At 44.7% G+C, this 12909-nt stretch overlaps 1 protein-coding gene across 5 annotated transcripts in view; it reads left to right on the top strand.

The window, feature by feature from the left end:
• PCSK6 (proprotein convertase subtilisin/kexin type 6) overlaps positions 1-12909 on the top strand; it is a 119053-nt gene that overhangs the window by 67686 nt on the left and 38458 nt on the right. For 4 of the 5 annotated variants that reach the window (XM_073304308.1, XM_073304307.1, XM_073304309.1 and 1 more), the window contains exons 9-11: positions 3063-3163; positions 6131-6234; positions 10417-10534. In XM_073304308.1, the coding sequence (XP_073160409.1) occupies positions 3063-3163; positions 6131-6234; positions 10417-10534 (323 nt within the window). Of the gene's footprint in view, positions 1-3062; positions 3164-6130; positions 6235-10416; positions 10535-12909 lie in introns of those variants that run through there. The other variant, XM_073304312.1, reaches the window with a different exon arrangement.

The following is a 12909-nucleotide window of genomic DNA, read 5'->3' as shown; positions in this document are numbered from 1 at the left end:
AAAACTCAGGCAATTCCAATATTACCTGTCATCACCTCTCATCGCTAGAGCTAGTCCGGAATCGTCCATCAAAATGATGTTTCGATGGACATTGCAGTTCCTGCAAAATACAAATTTTCTGTGGGGCAAATTTCAATTTTTTTGATTTTTCCATTAGGAAAACCAAAACAAAATATTTGTTGAACAAGTTTCACATTAAGGTGCATAGTCTTATGGTGCTGGGTTTCCTTATAGGAGCTGTAGTTTGGGTGTCTGATGTTTCCATTCTCTCCTATGGTCCAGGCTCCCAGACTGGACTACATCTCCCATGCAGTGCAGTCTCCGTTCTGATTGAGCTGCCTGATGCATCATGGGTGTAGTCTGACCGGGGAGCCCAGCCCACAGGAGAAAAGGCATCATGTCCCTGAACTAAAACTACCAGAAGGCAATGCAGCACCACAGGGAGACGCAGTTTAATGCTGAACTGACTTGAAATGTTTCGTTTCAGGTCAGTCCAACCAACTGAAATGAAACTTTTCAATTTGGGAATATTGAAGTGTTTCATCCTGATGGGAAAATGCCAAAATAAAATGTTTTGCAGTTTCCAAATAGACATTTTTCAGAACTTTTTATTCCATGAGTATTTTCGGTGTTTCAACTTTTCCCTCCAGATTTGGGACGAAAGCAAAAATGTAGATGTATCAGGATTTCCCGTTTTTTGACCTGCTCTACTCATCACCTTGCCAAGCTAATGAGCTAGTGAATTGGGTTGAGGATTTGCAGACCACTAGGACAAACTATCCTCAGGTGTTCAGAAGAGGTGGTTCCACTGAAAGGCAGGCTAGACACAGAACATCAAAACTGTGTTATACAGCGTTCTAGCCACAGCCTCCCCCTTAATCTTAAGTATCCTCATGCAGCAAAAAACCACTGCAACGGTTTGCAAATATGATTACTATGGAGAGCAACCACTTCGGAAATTTGACACACATTTCTTCTGAAGAATAGATTGATATCAAAGTTTGCCACTTTTCATACTTCTGATATCTCCGCATGCTTTACAAAGCAGGGAGTTAGATAGTTCTGGGTAATGCAGCAAGTTTTACTTTCTACTATCAAACAGGTTGAGACACTGGGACTGCTTTGTGAAAATAGGGAATGTTGGCCAGGGCACCAGAGGTATTTTTTGCTTTAACTTTCACCTGGGCAGTCGCATCATTGATGAGACAGGTCCCAAAAATCACGAGAGTGGCTTTAAAATCATGGGATTTTTAACAGTGTGGGAACAGGTCTTGATTTAACTTCTCATCTGAAGACCAGCCCATCTAATGATGCAGCACTCACCGAGGGATGTATTAGATTAATAGCTCAAGCCCTGATGCTGGACTTGAATCTTCTGGGCTAAAAGTAAAGGTGCTGCTAACTGAATGTTTGCAAGGATCAGCTTCTCTATGGGCCAGATCAGACGGCATGTTTGTAAGTGCTGGTGGTGACTCTCATGCAGATTTGCCAGCCCTGTCACTCTGGCCAGCAGTCAAAGTGAGCTACTGTTCCCCTGGAGCCCAGTGGTGACTGAAAGGGAAAAGCTTGGGTTTATTATTGCAGTAACGGTGATGACAATGTCCCTCCTCACAACATGTCACCGGGCAGCGTGGATACTCATTTTCCATAGGCAGCTGTCTCCAAATTCATGATCCTTGACAAAAGTTTTTCCCCCTGTCTCAAATTACATTGTCATTGTACTGCCAAGTAGCTAAAGAAAAACTTAAGCTGGGAATGTCTAAAACACATTTGTTTATCATATGTCCATTTTCGCTGTACAGCTGTCTGGGGCCCTGATTCAAAAAAAGCATGCTTAAATCTTAAATGCCTTGTGCATATTGATATCAATGGGACTTGTGCACACGTTTAAAGTCTAAGTGCTGTCCCGAATTGGGGTGCTTTCCTGAAGTGGGGCCTTCATTTTGTCAGATTTTTCCAGCAAGCATTTTTCATGCTTCCCCTCATGCTCCCTCACTGTCCCAGAAGAAGCTCCTTGTATACATCCCCAGACACATCTCACAGTGCTCCTTCAAACCCTCCTTTGTGGTGATGCCTGTAGTGTGGCAGTCCCCCCACTCCGGCTCAGAAGGGGTTAAAAGCCAGCCCTTGGAGAGGGTGGGGGCTGAGAGAAAGGGCTGGGCTGATTGGGAAGGCAGCCACAGCTGGGGCCATGCCCCAATCAGGCCACAACAGGCCCTATAAAAGGGCTGTGAGCCAGGAGCTCAGGTAGAGAGACTCTCTCTCTCCCTCTCCTGAGAGAGGAGGACCTGGCAGCTGAGCAGGGTACCTAGAGTGGAGCAAGGCTGGGGGGGACGGGGAGGCCAGAGGAGCTCCAGCTTGGGAAACCCCCAGGCTGCAGGCCTCGCTAAAGGCCAGGAAAGGTAGGGGATAGCCTGGGGTTAGGCAGAGGCAGCTGGTCCAACCCCCCTTACTGATGATGAGTGGTTTACAGACTGCAGTCTGCCCCAGTATGTGGGGCTAGATGGTGACTGGCAGTAGCCACTGAGGCAAGGTGAGGATACGGGGTTGAGGGTTCTCCTGGAAGGGGAGACCCAGAGTGTGGGGGCACTGCCAGGGGATAGCACCCTGAGGTAAAGAGGGGCACCAGGGTCCAGGAGGGACATGGGGGCCAGCGGCAGGTGAGACACCAGCCTGCAGAGGGCGCTCTGGGCTGGAAGAGCTAATTCCCAAGACGCCCAGCAGGAGGCGCCGCCCCAGTGAGTTGCCGCTTCACTACAATGCCCACAAAAAACTTGACAGTGGGTAGGCAGTTAGTGTGCTGTGACTGCTGCTGCTTATACTGTTTATCACCTCATTGTTTGACTCCTAGGACTGGAAGGGACCTCAAGAGGTCACCTAGTCCAGTCCCCTGCACTCATGGCAGGACTAAGTAAGTTAGCTTGTGCTTCCACCTGTTGTCTCTCAGCTTCTTAAATTGTTAGCTCTTCTGTCTGTGACACGGACCTTGGACTGTTTTGTGATCAAACTGTATAGAAATCTGCTCATAGCACAATGACTAGCTGCAATAATTTTGTCATTAGGTTACCACGGATTTAAGACACGGTTGCACAGAAGGTCATACTGGAACCTCCGTGTCTGCACCCATTGTCACAGGCATCATTGCTTTGGCTTTAGAAGCAAAGTAAGTTAACTCTTGACTTCCTTGTTGGCTACTTTCTGTATTGAATGTTTATGTAATTGGAGCCAGAGAAAAATTTCAGGCTTTTTACTAGAGCTGGCTGAAATGGGAAAATGATTTCATGAAAAATTGTGAAATTGTTTCCATTTTGCTAGGTTTTATGTGGGTCCATTTTCTAATTTGCAGGAAAATTTCCTGCAATACTTTTAAATAACACTTTTACTGAACTAGTTCTTAGCACATTTCTTTTACCGAACCCCTGGCTTTCAATAAGACAACAGTTTTCAGTGAACGAAAATTTTTGATAACTATTTCAAAAATGGTTTCCATAAAAATTGTGGTTAAAAATGTTGCAGAAAGTTTCATGTGAAATGGAACATTTCTGTAATGGTGTCAGTTTTTCACAAAACATTTCATTTGGAGGTGGGGGGCGGGGGCGGTCACTTTTCAACCAAAGAAAAGGCTTTTAGTGTAAAACATTTTGACCGACTCTACCTTTTTAAAGAGCTATGGTTGGAAAACTGAAATCTCTCCCCAACCTCAGCCCCTCCTTTCCATTTAAATCTCTTTTACTTTTCCCTACATCCCCTCCTGCAATGTACAGATAAACTTCATGATGTAACCTGAAGATCACAAAACCCAGGTTGTAGCGGACCAGAATGGGGGAGTGTCATCCTGAGACCCCCTCACTGGGTGTGCCCTGCCACCAACCTCCCTTTTTATACCAGGAAGCTGTTGAATCCAACAGTTTCTACTGTATCACATGACCGGAGAGGAGGGTCTGTGAAATAGCCAGGACTCAGACAGTGAAGGGTGGGTAGATCCAAATAAAGACTTAAAGTTCAGCAGTATCCAGTGCAGATCAGGAGCAATGTGCTCCCAGTGGGAAATACCATTTAGCAACTGGGATAGCCTCATTCTGCACTAGATACACTTTCAGGATGGATGTGAGGTGCATTTGTTGGAAAAAGAAAAGGAGGACTTGTGGCACCTTAGAGACTAACAAATTTATTTGAGCGTAAGCTTTTGTGAGCTACAGCTCACTTCATTGGATGCCTCACGACAGCTTATGCTCAAATAAATTTGTTAGTCTCTAAGGTGCCACAAGTCCTCATTTTCTTTTTGCGGATACAGACTAACACGGCTGCTACTCTGATTCCTTGGAAAGTGGCATTTAGCTCTTAATGCAGCTGCTACATACAGGGGACATTATCAGACCAATTCTCTGAGACTGTGCAGTTAAAGGACCTGATCCTGCTCCCACTGATGCATGGGGAAAAGCTCCTATTGAATTCAGTATTTTGGGATTGATCCCAAACAAAACACAGTAAGTTTTGAGTATAACACCAACAGACCCTGGTCATCTGGATTGAACCTGGGACCTCTGGAGCTTAGTACATGAGCCTCTGCTGTATGAGCTAAAACCACATGGCTGTTAGCTAAGGCTGTAGCAGACTCCTTAATCTCTAGGTGGTCTCAATTGCCACTAGGTGGGACAGAACACCACAGCCAGGAGGTGTGTGGGTTATATTAGCGTTTTAAAAGGCGTCACTTTCCCTCTAAATGCAGCCTTGGCATCTATACATGTCTCAGGCCGTTGTTTTCTCTTTCCTATAACAAGCGTGTTTGATGCGTTTGATACAACTTATTAGTTTTAGGAAAAAAACAATAACCCAGGCTGCTGGCATCCATGCTGTGATTCCAGCTCCCGCAGCCATTAATCTATTGTAGGCAGCTGGGAGTCTACAGTCATAGAGACCCATAATTTCTTAGGTTGATGTGATGCAGTTCAGTGAAGGCACTAAAATGCTGGCATAGCTGACCACTTTTGTCCTTGTTCCCCTGCCCCCTGGCTTTAAGATACTTTGGCTCTATTTTAAATTGAGGAACCCATGACAGAGGAACCCATTTTAGAGATGCCATTTTCATTCCAAATGAAGAGAGTTCGATGTAATTTTTGAATGGGTTTGCTGGTGAATAAAATTCAGCATTAAGTACCAGAGGATGGCACATAAGAGATGCAAGCACTCAGACAGTCCATTACAAGAAGAAATAAATTGAATTTCTTTTGTTAAATGCTGTGGATAGAATTATAAATCAAGCTCAATATGCTTAAGTAGCATCTGAAAGGGAAAAGCATGAAAAGTGTTCACAAAATATCTCTAATCAGTGATGCTTATAAAGAGTTAGACAGTGAGTGAAATTCACCCCAATTCACAGGGTCAGCACAATGCCTAAATACTATCTAAGTCTCATTTATAGCCTACTTTGATTGTTACCCTAAATGAGAAGCTCAGTTTATTTCCCACAGGATGTGATATTTATAGGAATGTAAAGTTTGCTATTGCAACTCAGACTATTGGCCCATCTGGTCAAGTAAACTGCTTGGAGCAGTGACCAATGCCTGCCATTTTGGAGGAAGATGGGGAAACCATACCCAAAATGTACACTATTCTGCACTGCAGAATTCCTTCCTGACCGCCATGTGGCAATCCGTTTATGTTCTGAAGCATGAGATTTCAATACACTTAGCCTGGAATGAATCACTGCAAATGTTGGCCATCAGATTACCCGTTCCATCCAGGTCCAGTATTTAGCCCTGCTTATCTGATCCCATTGCAGCTTTGCTAGAACTTAAATAACTTTTAATATCTATTCCAGTCTAGAGGGATGGAAAACAAAAGTTCCTTTAAATCTCTACACATAATGCTAACATTTAAATAACCAATTTGCACTGTGTTTTAATTTAAATGGAAGGAAAACCCTCTTACATCTATCACTGAATGATGTTGTCTTTTCCTTTACCAGGAAAGGTGAGATGTAGCTGCTGCATTCTCCTCCATGCAGCCATGGGTTTGCACTACAGAACAGTCAAATCTGAATGTACCTGACAATGTTCAGCTGATTGAAAGTTACTACACAGGCCCTGAAGGCTTCCCTGTAATTTTTTTCTTTACATTATTATTTTAGCCCCTCACTGACCTGGAGAGATGTTCAGCATCTGATTGTTAAAACATCCAGGCCACTACATCTGAAAGCAAATGACTGGAAAATAAATGGAGCAGGACGCAAAGGTGAGGCAGACAGTGTATGTGGACTGGATTGAGCATCATTTGCTGCAAATGGTACTCCCGGGAGACTTCTGCACCATTACTCAAAACAGAATTTGCACAGAATTAATGTTCTGTGCAGAATTTCCTTTTTCCCCACAGAATTGGTGCTGCAGAGCTGCTGTCTGCCACTAGGGGCTGCTGGACCCAGCAGAGCCCAGCTCCCCAGCTTGCAAATAGAAGACACTGCTGGGGGGAAAAGGGACAGAGCTAGAGGGTTCCCAGCAGTTCCAGTTCCTGGCACACCCTGAAGGAAGCTGTGAAATCATGCAGCTGGGCTTGCGGGAGAGGAGTTGCTGGTGTCTGGGCTCATGGGTGCTCCATGGCTGGGCTCTGGGGAGAGAGGGCGTGGGTGTCCGGCCCCATGGCTGGGCTCTGGGAAGGAGGCGGCAGAGAAACGGGAACTGAGTTGTCGAAGGGGTTTCTTTAACTCTCTTGTCCTCAGGGAATCTTTTTTTGTTGTCTGTATTGTTAGACATAGTTGCTGATAAGTATTTTGAAATAAACTACCAAAATAATTGAAACTGGTGTAATTATATAGCATTATTTTGACAAATAACATTTGCAGAATTTTAAAATATTGTGTGCAGACTTTTGAATTTTTTGGTGCAGAATTCCCCCAGGAGTAAAGTGGATAGGGAGAAAGCAGTGCAGAAATCTATGTATGGAGAATAAGGTGCATAGCAGTGTCATTTATGTCACTGTCAGTGCACTCTCAGTAGAAATCTTTGGGATAACCTAGTGTTGTTCATACTTTACCCTCTTGAGGCGTTGTGGGGCACGGCTCTATCAAATGGAAAATCAATTTTGGGTATGTGTGTGACACACACTAACAAGAACATAGTGACCTCAGAAACACTGTATATATGTATAGTACACACTGAGAGGCATTGCAGTTCTCCTCTGCTCTCAAAATACTGGTGTAATTCCAGTTAATGCCAGTGGGGGTCTAAAGCACATCAGGAAAGGATTTGGTGCTGTTTCTAAAATAGCCATGCCAACTAATGATGGAAAATGTATCTAGCACACTTACAGTCCTCTGAGTTTCATTACTCACTCAGGATAATGGCTGTAGCATAATCCATGGCTTCATGACACGGGCATAGTATGATTAACTGTAGCCACCTCTAAGAGGGAGGATTAGAGTTGGATCCAATCTACATTCTGTCCAACTTCAACAACGACTTTTTCTTAACTCTGCAGTGTAGGAGGTGAGTGGAATTGTTGTTGAACCTGGCCCAAAGAAAAGCAGGGTGAAGTCTGCTGCTTAACCTCTCAGTAGTACGACTCGTAGACACGGTACCTAGAATGGGACTGTTCTTTGTGCTGGTAATTTGTGTTTGCTGCTGCCACTTCACTTCATGCTGAGATTCTTTATGTATGAAAGGATTTTAGGAGCCTTCTTAGAGTGTAATCTCCTGATGGTTGGTTCTACACCTTTCACCACAGGCCCTGATTCTGATTGGCACCTCCTGAGAGCTTCCACAGTTCTAAATAAATAATAATAGTTGGAACCCACTGAAGTGCACTGAGCATCTCTTACTTAGTGCTAGCCAAAAGCAGCAAAAGATTTCTTGCAACAAAAAATCTGGGGGGGGGCAGGGGTAGATAAAAACAAGGGGAAATAGGTTACCTTGCATAATGACTTAGCCATTCCCAGTCTCTGTTCAAGCCTAAGTTAATTGTATCCAATTTGCAAATGAATTCCAATTCAGCAGTCTCTTGCTGAAGTCTGGATTTGAAGTTTTTTTGTTGTAATATCGCAACTTTCATGTCTGTAATCGTGTGACCAGAGAGATTAAAGTGTACTCCGACTGGTTTGTGAATGTTATAATTCTTGACGTCTGATTTGTGTCCATTTATTCTTTTACGTAGAGACTGTCCAGTTTGACCAATGTACATGGTAGAGGGGCATTGCTGGCACATGATGGCATATATCACATTGGTGGATGTGCACGTGAACAAGCCTCTGATAGTGTGGCTGATGTTATTAGGCCCTGTGATGGTGTCCCCTGAATAGATATGTGGACACAGTTGGCAACGGGCTTTGTTGCAAGGGTAGGTTCCTGGGTTAGTGGTTCTGTTGTGTGGTATGTGGTTGTTAGTGAGTATTTGCTTCAGGTTGGGGGGGCTGTCTGTGGACAAGGACTGGCTGTCTCCCAAGATTTGTGAGAGTGTTGGATCATCCTTCAGGATAGGTTGTAGATCCTTAATAATGCATTGGAGGGGTTTTAGTTGGGGGCTGAAGGGGACGGCTAGTGGCGTTCTGTTATTTTCTTTGTTAGGCCTGTCCTGTAATAGGTGACTTCTGGGAACTCTTCTGGCTCTATCAATCTGTTTCTTCACTTCCGCAGGTGGGTATTGTAGTTGTAAGAATGCTTGATAGAGATCTTGTAGGTGTTTGTCTCTGTCTGAGGGGTTGGAGCAAATGCGGTTGTATCGAGGAGCTTGGCTGTAGACAATGGATTGTGTGGTGTGGTTAGGATGAAAGCTGGAGGCATGTAGGTAGGAATAGCGGTCAGTAGGTTTCCGGTATAGGGTAGTGTTTATGTGACCATTGTCTATTAGCACTGTAGTGTCCAGGAAGTGGATCTCTTGTGCGGACTGGACCGGGCTGAGGTTGATGGTGGGATGGAAATTGTTGCAATCATGGTGGAATTCCTCAAGGGCTTCTTTTTCCATGGGTCCAGATGATGAAGATGTCATCAATATAGCGCAAGTAGAGTAGGGGCGTTAGGGGACGAGAGCTGAGGAAGCGTTGTTCTAAGTCAGCCATAAAAATGTTGGCATACTGTGGGGCCATGCGGGTACCCATAGCAGTGCCGCTGATTGAAAGTATACATTGTCCCCAAATGTAAAATAGTTATGGGTAAGGACAAAGTCACAAAGTTCAGCCACCAGGTTAGCCATGACATTATCGGGGATAGTGTTCTTGACGGCTTGTAGTCCATCTTTGTGTGGAATGTTGGTGTAGAGGGCTTCTACATCCATAGTGGCCAGGATGGTGTTATCAGGAAGATCACCGATGGATTGTAGTTTCCTCAGGAAGTCAGTGGTGTCTCGAAGGTAGCTGGGAGTGCTGGTAGCGTAGGGCCTGAGGAGGGAGTCTACATAGCCAGACAATGCTGCTGTCAGGGTGCCAATGCCTGAGATGATGGGGCGCCCAGGATTTCCAGATTTATGGATCTTGGGTAGTAGATAGAATATCCCAGGTCAGGGTTCCAGGGGTGTGTCTATGTGGATTTGATCTTGTGCTTTTTCAGGGAGTTTCTTGAGCAAATGCTGTAGTTTCTTTTGGTAACTCTCAGTGGAATCAGAGGGTAATGGCTTGTAGAAAGTGGTGTTGGAGAGCTGCCGAGCAACCTCTTGTTCATATTCCGACCTATTCATGATGACAACAGCACCTCCTTTGTCAGCCTTTTTGATTATGATGTCAGAGTTGTTTCTGAGGCTGTGGATGGCATTGTGTTCCGCACGGCTGAGGTTATGGCGCAAGTGATGCTGCTTTTCCACAATTTCAGCCCGTGCACGTCGGCGGAAGCACTCTATGTAGAAGTCCAGTCTGCTGTCTCGACCTTCAGGAGGAGTCCACCTAGAATCCTTCTTTTTGTAGTGTTGGTAGGGAGACCTCTGTGGATTAGTATGTTGTTCAGAGGTATGTTGGAAATATTCCTTGAGTCGGAGACGTCAAAAATAGGATTCTAGGTCACCACAGAACTGTATCATGGTTGTGGGGGTGGAGGGGCAGAAGGAGAGGCCGCAAGATAGGACAGCTGCATCTGCTGGGCTAAGAGTATAGTTGGATAGGTTAATAATATTGCTGGATGGGTTGAGGGAAATAGACAGAAGACTGCTTCCTCCTATATCTTTTGAGCTGGGTAGACAGTGAGGAGTACCACAGAAAGTTTGACAGAGTCTTCAAGATGGTGATGGGATTCTAATGAGAAGAGTTTCCCTAAGCCCATAGAGCCTGTGCTACAGGAAAAGGTGAAATTTGGATCTTTTTTTTTTGCATGTTTAGTATTTTTCCCCCTCTAAGAAATCAAGAGCCAAGGTTAAACATTTCCCCCCACACACACATAAGTGACTTTTAAACTCTGTTAATATCTTTAAGCAAGTAGATTTCTGAGTCTTCTGTCTTTTCAGTTAGCCATCTATATGGATATGGTCTGGTTAATGCAGAAGCTATTGTAATGGAAGCTAAGAAATGGAAAAAAGCACCCACCCAGCACATCTGCATTGGAAGCTCAGATAGGATACCCAGGTGAGTGGTCTTTTGTAGACTCCCCCCCCAGCACCAGGACTATGTGATGGCATAAATATTCTAGCTTGGGCAGACAATGCGTAACCTCCATCATAAATAATCACTTTCTGTTACAGTTACTAATACTTGCCTGTGGATGCGCTCAGCTATCCCAGTGCCATGCATGGAGGTAAATTAGACTCTGTGGCAGGACCACGTCCCTGCTGGCTAGATCTCACCCACATTGTGTGGTCAAGGTCACGCTGCCTGGGGGAAGCCATTTTTAAGAGTGTGGTGCTTCATGCCCACTTGCACACACGCTGTCCAATACCAGACAACACCGTGTCTGATTTTTGTCTCCGTGCTGGATGGGGAACAACGGTTAGAAAAGCAGACCTGTCCAGCTTAAAACCGGATGAATGGCCTGCCTAGTGTATGTGTGCAGGGGGGGTGAATAACCATGCCCTTGGAGTTGAGTTTGAACTCTGGTTTGACGTGGGGGAGTGCCCCCTGCTATCTGCATGGTGTTTGAAGTATTCATGGTGGCCAACTCTCATAAATTTTTTATGAGTCTTGTGATTGTTGTTGTTGGTTCTGAAAACCCCAGCTCCTGGAGGCATGTGAAGGAGTGAGAACGTCAGGGTTTTTTTTTTTTTGTTTGTTTATTTTAAAACAAAGTTTCTAGCCCTCGCGGTTGCAAAGAGAGGCTTGGAAATGTGGAGCAAGGGCACTGTCAAGGCTCAGAAACCAGAAGGCAAATAATAATAATAACCTCCTGATATTTTGAACAAATATTGCACACTGGGTTCTTTTGATTTCAGAACCTGTAGGGATCAAGTTTTCAAGCTTTTCTCTGCAGCCCCAAGGATTAGGTGTGTATCTTCCTTCTTAAATGGAAGCTGTGATTCTCACTCTGTTCAGAAGAGACCAAAGAAGACAATGACTTTCTGCTTTATTCTGCCACTTGCTTTTCTAAACACAGCATCGTCCACTCTGGAAGTCTTATGGAGAGTCTCGTGGTATTTAGTGCTTTTTCTGAACTCTGTAGATGCCCCTATGTTAGTGCCCAAACCTGCCAACATTCCCTACAGGGCTTACGAAGGGGAGCAAATGCTACTCCGGGGCGTGTTTGCAGGGGCAGGCCCTTAAGGATGGCTTGTGGGTAGGGAAGTGAGGAAGTTGCTGACCTCAAGGGAAGAAAGAGAGGCAAGCAAGTCTGTGGCTGGGACAGCAGTCACCTCAGCCTGGCAATTTGGTCCAGTTGTGCAAAAACTAAGGGTATCCCCTTATTTAGAAAATGAAGCCAGGTTTGTGTTGGTGAACAAAGGTCCTGAGAATTCCAGTGGCCTTGTCTCTTTTCTGATTTGCACCAAATAAGCAGGGATTTGAAGCTCTGTCAGAAGTGCTGTAGCAAGGGGACAGGGTAGTTTTTTTTGTTTCTTAAATCCCTATAACTGGTTGGTAGAAGCTTTTGCAGCAATTCATCTTAGTGCTGCTTCAGACGCAGCGTATAGGCTGATGGCAAGACGCAGGAGATAAGATACACTAGGTACATGCCAGTTCTGAGCCTAGTTCATTGTGTAAATGTCTGAAGGTACTTTGATTTGAATTTGTTTGAAATGGATGCTATTAATGAGACCATCCTCTAGCAGCTTGACTCAAATTCCTCTCTTCCAAACAGAAGCCCCGCAGTTGATGCATGCAAACTGTCTGGTTTTGCATACAGTTTTTATTATGATTTGCCATGTCTCCCCATCCCAGGGAGAAACTGCTATGAAGGGGTATCCCAGATGGAGTGACCTCTGAAGTACCAGGGATCTTCCATTAGGGTACCTGGACACAAGGGGAATGATTCTGGAACTATCCACGTTGCAGGCAATGTCCTGAAATGAAGGACCATCCGGAAAACCCTCCAATTCCTCTGTACTAAAACTGGGAACAAAAGCTGTCTTGATCATATCAGAAATCTTTTCTGCTGTGCTAAGATGGGGACACCAAGAACTGGGCCTCATTTAGAGCAGCACTTCTCATAGAATTTGTGCTGGCCATCTGCGCGAGATGTCTTTTTCATAGATTTAAAGGCCAGAATGGACACTATGTTCTAGTCTGACCTCCTGCATAACCCAGAGCATAGAATTTCATCTTGTGACTCCTGTACTGAACCCAATAACTTTGGCATATGTTCCAGAATGCATCTGGGCTGGCTTTCCTGGTGTTCGCTACTTCAGAGTTTTTTATAAACAGTGGAAAGACTTCAAAGTCAAAGGCAGGCCAGTTCATGGCTACTCAGGTGCAATTACGGGTCTTTTGTAGACCTTTCCCCCCCGCTTTCTTTAGGCCTGATCCAAAGTCTCTGTTGAAATCAATAGACTCCCATTCAATGGATTTTGGATCAG

This window comes from Lepidochelys kempii, chromosome 10, assembly GCF_965140265.1.
Source record: "Lepidochelys kempii isolate rLepKem1 chromosome 10, rLepKem1.hap2, whole genome shotgun sequence".
Lineage (NCBI taxonomy): Eukaryota > Metazoa > Chordata > Testudines > Cheloniidae > Lepidochelys > Lepidochelys kempii.
This window is presented reverse-complemented; position numbering and strand designations above follow the sequence as displayed.